This window comes from Chroicocephalus ridibundus, chromosome 14 (assembly GCF_963924245.1).
Source record: "Chroicocephalus ridibundus chromosome 14, bChrRid1.1, whole genome shotgun sequence".
Lineage (NCBI taxonomy): Eukaryota > Metazoa > Chordata > Aves > Charadriiformes > Laridae > Chroicocephalus > Chroicocephalus ridibundus.
The window spans coordinates 14,162,470-14,175,689 of record NC_086297.1 but is presented as its reverse complement, the minus strand read 5'-3'; the positions used below and the strand labels follow the sequence as shown (position 1 = coordinate 14,175,689).

Genomic DNA, 13,220 nt, shown 5'->3' with positions numbered 1-13,220 from the left:
CCAAGTGGTTTAATACGCCTGAAAATGTTAGCTTCCTTCCTGACTGACCTTTCTCATTTAGCTGGAAACAGCAGTTCCCTGGGGCGCTGGGCAGGGTGGAATTAAATCGGCTGCTCTTGTTCAGCCGCATGTTCCCATGCGCTCCCACCACTGCCCTTCCCACCCCCAGCCTGACAGGGCTGGCACAGGGCTTCCCACGGAGTTGGGTCCCTGCTCCTCAGAGAGCCTCCTGCAGCAGCCCTGGATGGGTTTCCTGTGGTCTGTGCCCTGAAGTATGAGCCACGAAAGCAGAAAGCTCACTGCTGGTTGGGGACCTGGTTCTGGCTGGCTTCTGTGCAGGCAACAACCTGTTTTCCTACTGCTCCATAAAAGGCCTGGACATCTTCAAGCCCTTGCTCTGGAAAGAGAAGTCATGGTGCTGCCTTCTCAGTCAAATGCCAGCAGAAGTGAAGCGCCTGCCCAGCAAATCCAGGGGTGAGGAGCTCCCCTCCCCAGGCTGGGCACATTCCCCAGGGACACACAGGGGCAGGCAGCAGGTGTAGCTCCTCTTGTCCTTGTTGCATGAGGAGATGAGTCTCCTGAAGTGGAATGTACTTCATTAAGCTCTAGGCATCAAAAATTAGGCTTGTTATCCAGCAAAGAGCTAGGTAGCATGCCAGAGCAACTCCGGTGTCAATGAGAGACTGGGACCTTCAGAGGGTTTATCATGATATGGAGACGACTGTCCTTCATTGATTATAGAGATGTCTGCATCAAATGAAGACACAAGATTGTTGGATGGCTAAAGTAGGGTGAGGTGGATCTGACCATACCCTTGCTGAGCTCTCTCTCCTCATCTCTGGATACTCTGGGTACTAAATATTTTTTCTACCTGGAAGTGCCTTGATTATTCAATTTAGATGCTCTTGGGCAGAAACCGTCTTTCACTATTTGTCTCTGCTAACTGTGGGAAAATAAGTGACCTTTAGCTGCCTAGCATGCCTGAAGAAACCCAGACAAATAGCTGAAACACAGACTTAAAAGTACCTAAAGCCTTTTGTTTTACTTAAATAGAAGTATTATGTTTGTTAATGAGCTCTTCACAACATTCATTTTTTTTAACTATGTCAGGGAGATCATTAGAAACAATTAACTTTAAATCTGAAAAGTAAAACCCCAATAATTCATTTGCAAACCCAGCATTTAGATATTACTTTTTCTGTATTTTGTGTTGCTTTTAGCTCCTTCATATGTCATATGGTCCTTTCATATGTCATTAAGGTCCCTTCTAACCCGAACCATTCTATGATTCTATGACAAGAAAATGATACTGCTGGTATTTTACGAGGGAAGGTCTAGGAGCTGGGTGCCTATTTTCCTTTGACTCCAGCTAAGACCAGCTATAAGAAAGTGATTCAGTGATTCTAGAGGTGCTGAGTATATGCAAATCCAGTGGGGGCGTGGAACACTTAGCACTTTTAAAGTGAAACTTTTAAACTGAAACTGCTTATTTAGTTACTCAAACATATAGGGTGAGGCAGTTGGTTTGGCATTTGTCAGGTGCTTTGCAAGAGGATGGGTTGATGCCTTGCAAAGATGACTGAACTACATCTAGACCTGCCATTGATGGATAAATAGCTGGTGTTTCCATCAAAGTGTGCAGAGACTCCTTCCTAGGGTTGATGCTGCTGAAAAATTCAGGGGGTGAATGAACCCCACTCTAGCCAATGGCCAAAGACTAACTCTCATGTTCTTAGGTTAACTGCTGGGTATCTTCTGAATGGGGACAGGGACACTAACTGTCCAGAGGGTCAGGAAAAGGTGAAAAGAGGGAGACTGATTATGCTCAGCACATTCTTGAGGGCATTTAATTTTGGCACCTTAACACAAGCCTATTTTTGTCATTTTAGAGAAATATCTAGGAAATACAGTGCTGGAGTTCAATACTTACTCCCTTCTACCGTGGGATCTACTGAGGGGCGGGTTGGACGGGTAGGAGCCTGTCCTTTCTTCAACTGCTGAGCAAAATTTTCTGCACCCAAAGGGTCAGACCGCTAAGACACCACTTAGTATTGCTCAGTGCACGGATGGCATTGCTTGGTGTGAGTGAATTTATACTCAGTGTGAATCAGGGAAGCGTTGAAGGATTAGGTAGAGGATAGTGTTCAAATCTGACATACATTTCCAGATGTTGGCTGTGGAAGGGGTGGGTGTTTCGGTTAGCATTCATTTGTGGGTTTTTTAATGTTTCAGTGAGATACATCAATAACTTTAACATAGAGCTTAAGGAGATTTCACTGAGCATCTATGCACAATATGTAAAGCAATAAATGAACCACAGGCTGGAAGAGGTCTTGACCATCTCCTGCATCGTGACAGGAGGATCCATTATTGCTGTTCCTGGTGAGCACTTCTCTAACCAGTTCTCAGTGGTGCCAGGATAGAGATCTTCCAGACTCTGAATAGGCAGTATGTACCCCAGGTAATCCCAGGCACTGCAAATCAATTACAAATGAAACAGCGGTTTTCAGGGCTGTCCAGGGGTATAACTTTTGTGCCGAGAAATTTTAATTTCAGATGAGAAATGAAAACAAATCATCACCTCAAAATGGGGACTTTTAAAAGCAGTAATACTACAATGCCATGATTTTGAGGGTTTTTCCGATATCAGATAGGATCATCAAAGCTGCTCAAGAACGTGGGCAGTTCATCACTGGGATGCAGTGAGGGAAAAATGCTTATGGTTGGGAGTGTGAAATCCAAATGTTACCAGGGAACAAAGCTCACGCAGAAGCAGAGTTGTGTGCATGGCGCACTGAACAGGGAAGATGTCAGACTCCAATCACAGAATAACCTCATCTTTTTTCTCCAACACGGTTAAGCACATGCTCGTTTTTAAGCACATCAAATGTATTTGCTTTAATCTTAAACATGTACATAAGTCCCACACTGAGGAGCCAAGGAGTGGGCTGAGATTTTTATGTGCTGCATTTCCATTCTGTTTTCTCTTCTGGAAAATCTTCCACACAGAGATTTGTTATGGACAGTTCAAAGGCGCCCCTACCACTTAATGTCATGTGTCTGGCTAAATTTGGAATGCAGATTTTATACAGACTAAGGAAGTAGGATCTGCTCCTCCCCCTCACCTACCTTTAGTGAAGCTATTGAAAGTATAAACTCCTAAGTTATATCTCTAAATTAGGCAGCGTGAATACGTGGCTGCGTCCGGAAAATGTTCGTACTACAAACATACTACAAACCTTGCGTCTGAGTCTGGAGAGAGCATTTGCCCGCACAAACATCACTTATTTCATAATGCCACCAAAGCTGAAGAGTTTGCCATCAGTAAAGGTGATGGTCTGGAGCATTACAGGAAATTTGGGAGAACAACACAATGCATAGAACAGACACTAACCAGTGTGAACAGGGCAGTGAGCAACGTGCTGAAGTATCAGAGATGCACCATGGGTCAGCGTAGGGCACAGGTCAGGACCAGACCCGCACACGTACACCATGAAACATGGCAGATCACAGCACTACTCAAGGCAGGCAGATGTGCTCCTACTGAAACAGATGCTCCCAACCATTTCATCAGCTTTCTGTTGGCCAGAGATTGTCATCTGGTTCCAGCCACCCCCACGGAGGGTGAGATATCCGCCCTGCGTACGCCAAGGTGAGCTCAGCTGATCTGAAGCAGCCAGTTTGGCTCATCTTGGCTCTGGCAGAAATAAAGAGGATTCTCAGGTGACTCTGTCAGGAGCAGATACAAGGCGGAGTAGTGGGAGGCAGCACAGCAAGGTCAGTAAGCAAATAATCATACGTGTTCTCACAGTAATGAAGTGACTCTTTGTCTGTCCTCTTCCTTCATGGGAAGTGACAGCCAAAAGAATCATTACCGGAGATGCCAACTTGGGCAGTACAACGACAGAGAGAAGATTATTGCCTTAACATTGTGCCCACTGTGGCTTACAAGCCAATGAGATACAAAAGAAATGAAATGAGCTGACACCTACTTAGTCTCTTCAGAGAAGAATATTTACTTGGGTTTGTCTTGACGGCAGACTCGTAGGATGGCGGGAGGTGAGAGAGGTTCTGGAACGACCGGGAGAAGGACAGATCATAGGGTTCGGTGGCAGAAGTAAGGATGTTGTTCATTCGCGGCTTATCTGGAAAAAAAAAACAACAGAGAAAAGCATGTCCACAGTGTGCACCAAAACAAATTGAGAGAGGCAAACCATTCCCACAAACTCGGGCAGGGAGAAGAGCTGTATCTGAGCCAGCCTCAGTGACAGGCCGTTGGACATAATTCAAACTGGCACCATCAGACCGGTGAAAAATGGATCCTGTGGTATGGTTTCCTTGTCCAAAGTGATTATGGAGAGAAGCAAACTGCTGCCTCGAAAGTGCGTGGCCCAACCAGCCCTTCCTACAGTGGGACAGAGGGTCTGGTGGGCTGTGAGCCACCCCACGTACCGTGGAGGGCTGTCACGGAGCTGTGGACTGACCCCACTGCAGCCTGCATGAGTTCAGGAAGCATCACCTACCTTTACCCCAGAAAGCCATGGGAATGAGTCTATGGGGTTATTTTAACTGGGGCTGATCAAATTGCTCTCTCATCGTGCCAGCTTTCTGCTAATGCTCCGAACCTGGGGGCTCCTGGGCAAAGCTGTTCCATGGGCCCAGGGGTTCTGGTGGGCTCTAGAGGTGGCCATGCTTCCCTTGCACCCAGGTAAGTGGGAAGTGGAGCTGTGGGGTGAACATCTGGGTGCAGACAGAAGGCAAGGCAAGGTTTGGAGAGGTTCCTGAAGCAGGAAAGGAGGTGCCATCCCTGAGGGGTGGAGAATGCCCTCTGTTTTTTTCACTCTACTATTTTCATTTTGTTGGTTACTGAGGGAGTCCACAGCCAGTGTCAAAATGCCCACTGTCAGGACACTAATGCTGAGGATACCGTCAATAAAGATTAACACTGAGTCTGGATGTTAAAAGTCAAGTCCAGACAATCTGCAGAGTTTGCCTGGTATTGAAGTCATGGTCCTTTGCTGCAAGCTGGATGGAAAATGTTTTTTCATCAGCTCAGCCAAGGGACAGCAACCTGTTGAATTGTATTTTTAACTCCCAGGTGTTCAGGAATTAAAATAGGCAGAGATAAGACTATTAAAAATAGCAGGAGCTTCAGCTACTAGAAGCAAAGCTAGAATAGACTGCAGTGGGCTCTGTGGGAGCTTGCGGCAGTGACGGGATTGCATTAACAGGGTCCAAAGGCCAAGGAGGTAGCCACTTCAAGGATGGTCTGAAAATTAAATCAGAGGGATAAGTTCTCTGGTACAGCTGAGGAGCAGCAGAATGCCCAAGTCTTGGGTTCACGCATTCCCGTTGTCCACCCCTCTAAAGTGTGCTCATGAAGATCAATGCAACATGTGCTTAACACACACTCACAGGGTCCTTTTACCTGCTCTGAACCATGGACTGGTTGAGATTATAGCACAGCTTCTACCCAAAAGTAATTGAGCAGCAGGGGAATTTCACCTTGACAAATGTGTTGGCTTTGTGCGATGTCCAAACATTGGCTAAATTCCCTCATCTCCCACAAAAATTTTAAACAAAATCCACCTGAGTGCAGATATTTCAGAAGAGATTTTTCTAGAGTCACAAATTAAACTGTTTCCTACCAAAAAAATTTTCAGGAGTCAGGCCCTGCTGCCTTTCTCCTGCGTGGAGTCCTGTTTGAGTTAAACAGCAGAACATCGTTCTCCTCTCTGCGTGCTCACATTTCACTACACCCTTGGTGCTCTCCGTTGCCCAGAAGTGGACCCAGCTGTTTCCAGGCACGTCTGCGCGTGGGGATGCAGAGCTGTCTCCACAGTTTTCCTCACCGTGATTTTTCCTAGCCATTTCAAACCTTCTGTTACTTACCCCTCATGTTGTACAAACGCTTCTCAGTCAAAGACAGGCTGAGACAGTCTTGTCTTCTGGCACAAACCTGCCTAAGATTTCCCAAAGCCAGCGCTGCCAGAGCCCCCCTCTGCAGCTTTCAGCAGTTACACACCCAGTGCTCAATTCAGAGGCACCTGCTCCATTTGGAGTATGCCAGGGTATCTGAGACACCCACAAAGGGCTGGAAGAAGTGATGTGGCACCTAGCAGAGACTCGATGCCACACTTGAATTACAACCACCATGTCAAAAAACCCAACACTTGCTCCTTCCCGCCCCCGTCATCAAGGATCCCATGCACTCTGCTGCTCCTCACAATGCAGCTTCCACACGAGGCAGCTTCCAGCAGAACAAATCACAGCAGTGCACTCATTCCCAGCTACAGCCAGGGTATGACCAGGAGTGGAGGAACAGCTTCGCCTCTCCTTGAGCACCAGCCTGGTACCAGCGTGGGACACCCCACCTTGTGCGATCCCCCACCGCTGCCAGCATAGCAAGGCGAGGGGAAGGAACTGCTCCTGCAGGAACGGGGGCTTGGCACGTTTCAGCAAGCACCTGCACGCTCCTCTGGGCTCAACAACTGACAGCCAATGTCAGCCACCCTGCAGAAAAGGAACAGCCCAGCTCTCTGCCAGAGCAGGATTTTGTTCCCAGTTCTCAGAAATTATGAGGCACTTTCTCACAGAAGTTAGCAAAGGTGAAAATTTCCTCTTAACAATGCAATAACCATCTTGGTTAATAAACTCTTCTTTCCTATTGCTTGTGTATGTCTCTGCACTCCTGGAATAGGGTTATTGTCTGGCAAAAATAACATAGCCCCAAGTGAGCATATAGCTCATGTGTCATCTCTCTGAGAACATTATTTTCTTGCTGATGACTTCAATCCATGTCTAATAGACTGACTGCAGGATTAGGAAGTGCATCATATTCATCAGGGCCCTGGAAACAATTGATTAGATATTATCCAGCAAACAGAGACTATATCAGCATTGAAACTATGTCCCCACTTCTATTTGTGCTTGTGTGGCAAGGACCCTGGGGTAACATCTCTTTGCAAATTTCTCAGCCAGAACCTGTGTCTAATCTCCATTTTGCATGGAGTCATATGTATGGAGTTTGTGTTCAGTGCCAAAGCAGGAGCATTAATTGACTGCTTGCATGATGTGTGTGAAATTAAGTGACACACGTTTATATGATGGGCTTGTGCAGAATCAGTGCATCTTCTTACTGCTTTTTCCATCCAGTCAGTCAGGAGCAGACAGTAATGATTTTGGCAAACGAGAAGTCACCTTGAGATCCACTACCCATCGTTCAGCAAAATAAGGGATAAACGGAAATGACCAGAGATAATTTCAGATGTCTTTTGCATAATGTAGTTTGAGGGCAAGATCAGAGAACTGAGAGGCTCTGGTAAGGAGAATTATCTTGTACAATTTATATTCTGGGATCAGTTCAGCAGCAGTTTCTTAGTAGTTCCTCATTCCTGCAATATATTTGAGTCATGCTTTTCTCGGTGTCTCTCCTTCTTGTTTGTGGTGTTTGTTGGCTCCTATGGAAGATGCAGGATGATTAATTAACAGGATGTAAATAGGAAGGTCTGCCCATTCCCTGCAAGGCAGCTGAGGTTGTACACTGCTCTGCTCCCCAGCATTCCCACTCATTCCAGTCCAGCTCTACATTCTGGTCAATGGGAGATGACCACTGGAAAATGGACAATGTCCCATGGTTACTGGATTATCTTTGGAGTCAGTATTAGTCCACATTTCCCTTGACACCATCCTGCAGCCACATGCCCGTTCTGGGCACAATTTGCAAAGGTGCAAATTTGCAGAGGAACACGGAGGAAATGAAGCTCACCCAGTGCGTGGCACATACGACAGAGATGGGAACATCATCCAGCAGTGCCATTTCTCTTGGTTTCTAAATTCTCTTTGCTGCAGCCTCAAAGGAACCGCACCTTTTTATAGCCAATGCAACATCTTAAAATTCTGCCAGTGTCTCTCTGATTAATTCAGCAGGAGAGGGCTCAACTCTGCAGCATTTCCTCATCTACTGAGCATCAGCGGTTTCACAGTGCTCTGAGCAGAGTGCCGCGTTGCTCGCAGGGCTGGTAGCATGGCACAGCACTGCCAAAGCCTCACTAGGCTGCACAATGCCGGCACGATAAGCTCAGGAAGGGAGCAGGCATCTCTGTGGAGAAAGACTCTTCCTTTGCAGCTCTAATCTCTCTTCTTGGACACCCACCAAGCGAGAACGGTGCATTTCTTCTCCTTCGTGAGCCAGAATTGTTGGGCCAATCCAAACCCTGTTGTATTTCCATGAGAACCAGCGGACTCATGGGCCAGGCTCAGAACGGCTCCATTCGGACCAGGCTCTTGAATAAAATCTTGCGAAGGTGCTTCCCCGGCGCAGACCGGCAGAGAGCTCCGCACCTGAGGAGCCAGGAGCATGGCCTGCACGCGTGGACTGCCGGGGGAATGTGTTTCCTGCTACATTCGGTATCCTGACAAGGATATGTGGCCCGTGCTTGGCACCACATGGACGTTAGGGACTGTGGGTCCCTCTATGCGTTGGGGATTGCAATCGCAGCTGGCCTCTGAGCGGACATACGGACTGGCTCCTCTGCTTTCTGCGTGCGCTTGGCTGCTTTGTAATCCGTGAAGGAAAGAAAGTCACCCTAAGTCGAGCAAGAGCCTGATTCACTGTCAGGGCTTTGCAAACTTTCAGCAAGAGCAGGGCTCAGCAGCCGTCTCAGGATTTCTAAAACTGGAGACTTGTGTTGTGGAAATTAGACCTGAAGACTTCTTGAAGTGTCTTGCTCTACCCTTGTTCTTGAAAGACAGTTTCTGTTTCAAAGTGTGTTTACATGAGATGCAGAACCTTTCATGTACAAGGACAGGAGCAGATGATACCCAAGACAAAAAGTAGTGAATTTATGGCAAAGTTTTAAACAAAGCTCAAGTGGCAAAAGGGATGTGCTCCATATTTGCATATGAGTCTGCACATATGTTGTGTGAATTTTGCAAGACATTTCAACAGATGCCTTTTAAAACATTCACCCAGAGAAAGCAAACAATGTCACCTAGGAGAAGCTGATACAACCAAGCCTTCTGCTGCTCAGCTTCAGCTCTGCATAGCTTCAGTGCTCTGTCAAAGCACACACCGCTCCCCCAGCACTCCCTTCTGCTCAGCCGTTTGAAGGCTCAGACACAAAGCCTTCTCCGATTCTGATGCGAGCTCTTACAAAGCACCGCATTCCTCGGGAAAATCTGGTAGCAGCTGATGGCGTTTGGTAGCCTTCTGTGCCAAGACTTAGCACCTCCTGAGCCATCCTGGAAGTGACATACTGTTACAGCAGGCAAAGAACTGATGTTCAGAGACTCGAATTAAAATTTATAACATATATCTTCAGTCTTTGTGGGGGGAACTATCTGTGTTTTCACACTTCTTTTTTTATGTTACAAACACTGTTATTAATAGTCTTTTGCATCTCTCATGAAGAATCTCAGAGGTTTATACATTTCCAGGTCAGATCCTTCATGGTGTAAATCAGCAGCTCTCCAGTGAATAGCTGCCCTCGTTTATATGAGCTGTAGACGTGGGATTTTAAATTCAGTCAGTGATAAAAAACCTCTGCGTATCAGGATGGTGCTAGGATTATGTCCTTCAGGGCTCACGGCTGAGAACTGAGCAGCAATCTGAAGGGGTAAGATGCAAAGAGGATGAGGTACACCAGCGCATTGCAAGACGACGCACTTAAATGCTGCAATACATACACACAGCAGAATAATATACCTGGATCCTATCACCCAGGGGCTATTAACATGAAAATCCTTCTGAGTACATAGAGTGCTTAACTGAACATAGCATAGTTACACACTACAACACGGGGTGAGAGGAATAATGTTGCCAATTAAAACTACAGTAAAGAGCATTACACTTAGCAATCCCAGCAAAAGACATATTCGCTTCTCCTTGAATTCGCTGCCTTTTCATGGTGATGCAGAAAACAACACATGGTTCTGGCACAAGAGCAGCCAGCATGTAGAATTGCGGAGAACTGGGACTCACTTTTGCTGGATTTGAGACTGTGCAATTGAAAACTGTCGGCCTGTTAACTCCTTCCACCTCTGTGAGTGCCTCATGCTCGAAGCTTGCCATTGCATGGAGGGGAAGCTGGTTCAAAAAGGAAAACACATCAGCATGTTTGGTCCTCGCAGCAGACAAGCAAGGTGAGTAAGGCAAAACTTTAGCTGCTGAGAGAAACTAATCATCCATCCTGGATGGGCCGTGTGTGGCTGTCCCCTTTCAGCCCTTCGGGACTAGGGTGAGGCAGAAGCCCCAGATAGGCTGAAGGTGGTTGTGGAACCACCACAAGCTTCCAGCAGAGTCATAGTGAGCTCCACACTGATAGCCCTTCTATCAATGAAAGCGGCAAAAAACCCCTTTGTCTCAGCAATTTTACGTGCTCTGATTTTTAAGATGCTGTGATTTTGCCTTCAGAACTTTTTGGTCTTTTTCACCCGTCTCACATTCACTAGGAATAAAGACGCTGCTTCCCCTTGCTTATGGTTTGAGATCTCCTGCTTCTGTAAGAGGAACCTGAGGCCAGTGTCAGAGCTACTCAGCTCATGTTGGCCCTTTGCTTAACTGTATTGTCACAGGGAAGCTCCTCAGGTTCCTCCCACAGGTGAGGGTGGAGACACAGTTACATGGCTGAGTTTTAATCCACGAGCCTCAGTGTTTTATGTGGGTGGTGTAACAGCATGTGTTATGTGTTTTATGCCATGTCATGGGTGCCGTAACAATATTCATCTGCAAGTTAAGGCCCTTCATACTCAGCAGATGGGCTGCACCTCGAGCTGGGAGGCAGTTTTAGCCCTGTCATACGAAGACCATGAAAGAGTGATTTCTTTGTTCAAACAATGTGTTTAGTCTAAAAAGCAAAGACCAGTTGCTTCAGTGAGGTCCTTTATCTGTTCTCAGCCCCAGGATTGTTCTCTGCCCTCTACATCCCTGACTAAAGGAAGGTCAGCACACATGTCATCAGAGGGTAGTCACACCGCTGAAGTCCAACCATGGCCCCGACAAATCAATACTTCCGCTGCACAGAGGTTGGCTCTGCACTGTAGGAGATTGGTAGCAAATTCTCAGGTCAAGGCAGGAAAATAGCGATCCTGGTCCACTAACGACTTCGCTCCAATCTGCTTTGTAATTGTGTACGTGGAGCTGTATTGCAATCTGTGTACTTTGCTTTGCAAAGTTGGTGCTCAAAGCAGCTGAATCATCAACAGGCGTCCCCATCACGAATGGCAACCTGTGTGCATCAAAAAGCTGGCACTATGCTGTCCAGTCCTGCTAGTTGACCTGGTTGATCTCTCCTCCCACCTTCATTAAAGCCCTGCTGCTTTGCAGAAAGAGCAGTGTACATAATGTGTCTGTTCTGTAGGTTATATTCTAGAGAAATTATTATCTTCTAATTTCCTCACATATATTTCTACTGGGGATAAATCTAATTTAAACAGTCCTTAATTGTTATGATTTTGTAAACAGTGTCTTAAACACAATAGACACAAAACTCTCAACAAATTGCTGGAGGAGTTGTGACAGTATAGGGAATCATTTTCATATCTTCTGGGATTGTCCCAAATTGAAGCTTCTGGTCTGATGTTAGAAAATTGATTGCAAGAATTATTTCAGCAATATATCCCCCAAAGCCCTATTACAGTGTGGAATGAAGATGCCCTGGATTTTTGAAACGAAGAAAAGAGAAAGAAAGAAGAAAAGAAGGAAAGAAAGAAAGAAAAGAGACAAAAGAAAGAGAAGGAAGGAAGGAAGGAAGGAAGGAAGGAAGGAAGGAAGGAAGGAAGGAAGGAAGGAAGGAAGGAAGGAAGGAAGGAAGAAAAAGAAAGAAAGAAAGAAAGAAAGAAAGAAAGAAAGAAAGAAAGAAAGAAAGAAAGAAAGAAAGAAAGAAAGAAATGAAAGAAAGAAAGAGAGAAAGAAAGAGAGAAAGAAAGAGAGAGAAGGAAAGAAAGAAGAAAGAAGGAAAGAAAGAAAGAAGGAAACAAAGAAGGAAAGAAAGAAAGGAAGAAAGGAGGAAAGAAAGGAAGGAAGGAAGGAAGGAAGGAAGGAAGGAAGGAAGGAAGGAAGGAAGGAAGGAAGAAAGAAAGAAAGAAAGAAAGAAAGAAGAAAGAAGAAAGAAAGAAAAGAAGAAAGAAAGAAAGAAAGAGAAGGAAAGAAAGAAGGAAAGAAGGAAAGAAGGAAAGAAAGAAAGAAGGAAAGAAAGAAGGAAAGAAAGAAAGGAAGAAAGAAAGGAAGAAAGAAAGGAAGGAAGGAAGGAAGAAAGAAAGAAAGAAAGAAAGAAGAAAGAAAGAAAGAAAGAAAGAAAGAAAGAAAGAAAGAAAGAAAGAAAGAAAGAAAGAAAGAAAGAAAGAAAGAAAGAAAGAAAGAAAGAAAGAAAGAAAGAAAGAAAGAAAGAAAGAAAGAAAGAAAGAAAAGAAAGAGGATGGATGGAAGAAGAAAGAGAAAGAGACAGGAAGGAAGGAAGGAAGGAAGGAAGGAAGGAAGGAAGGAAGGGAAGGAAGGAAGGAAGGAAGGAAGGAAGGAATATAAAACAGGAATATAAAAGGAATATACACACATACATGCATATATATATAGGAATATACAGCTATAAAATGAAATTTTCCTCCATCAGAGCAAACCCAGACATCACCTGTAGAAAAATACTTGAAAAATACTTGGCCTGATTAAAAACTTGAAGTGAAGCCATTTGTTATTTATGGTGGTATATTTCTGTTATGCTGATGCTGCGCTGCCTCAGTTCTGTTTAGTGCCCCAGCTCCTATTTTTTCCCCCATATTTTAATGTTTTTATAGGAAAATGATTTTATGTGCTTATTTTGTAATGAAGATTTAATAGCTAAGCAAGATAAATTACGTATCAAAAGATTTACCTGCATTTCATATGTAAAACTTAGTTGTGCTTAGAAACTAATAACTGAGCACTCACATTCACACTTTTACATACAAAACCCACTACATTTCCAAAATCTGCTGTAGAGTTCTTCATTTGCAGCTAAAATCTGCAGCTGATGTAAAAATAAAGTCTAGAGCAAAGGAAACCCACATGAAACTTCTGATTTCAGTGAAATTGAGGTCCGAAGTCCGTCACTGAAAGCAGAATTTAGGCTGAGGTTTCTAAGGACTGTAGATACCTCTCTAATGGACATTCAGTGTCCTAGAAGTGGATTAAGTTCATGAATAGACCGACATCAGTAGGAAATCAACAGACTTCTTTAAGACATGGC

At 45.0% G+C, this 13,220-nt stretch overlaps 1 protein-coding gene across 3 annotated transcripts in view; it reads right to left on the bottom strand.

Annotated features, from left to right (window-relative positions):
- SHISA6 (shisa family member 6) overlaps positions 1-13,220 on the bottom strand; it is a 272,716-nt gene that overhangs the window by 10,832 nt on the left and 248,664 nt on the right. For 2 of the 3 annotated variants that reach the window (XM_063352309.1, XM_063352311.1), the window contains one exon: positions 3,993-4,145. In XM_063352309.1, coding sequence (XP_063208379.1) covers positions 3,993-4,145 — 153 coding nt within the window. The remainder of the gene's footprint in view (positions 1-3,992; positions 4,146-13,220) is intronic. The other variant, XM_063352310.1, reaches the window with a different exon arrangement.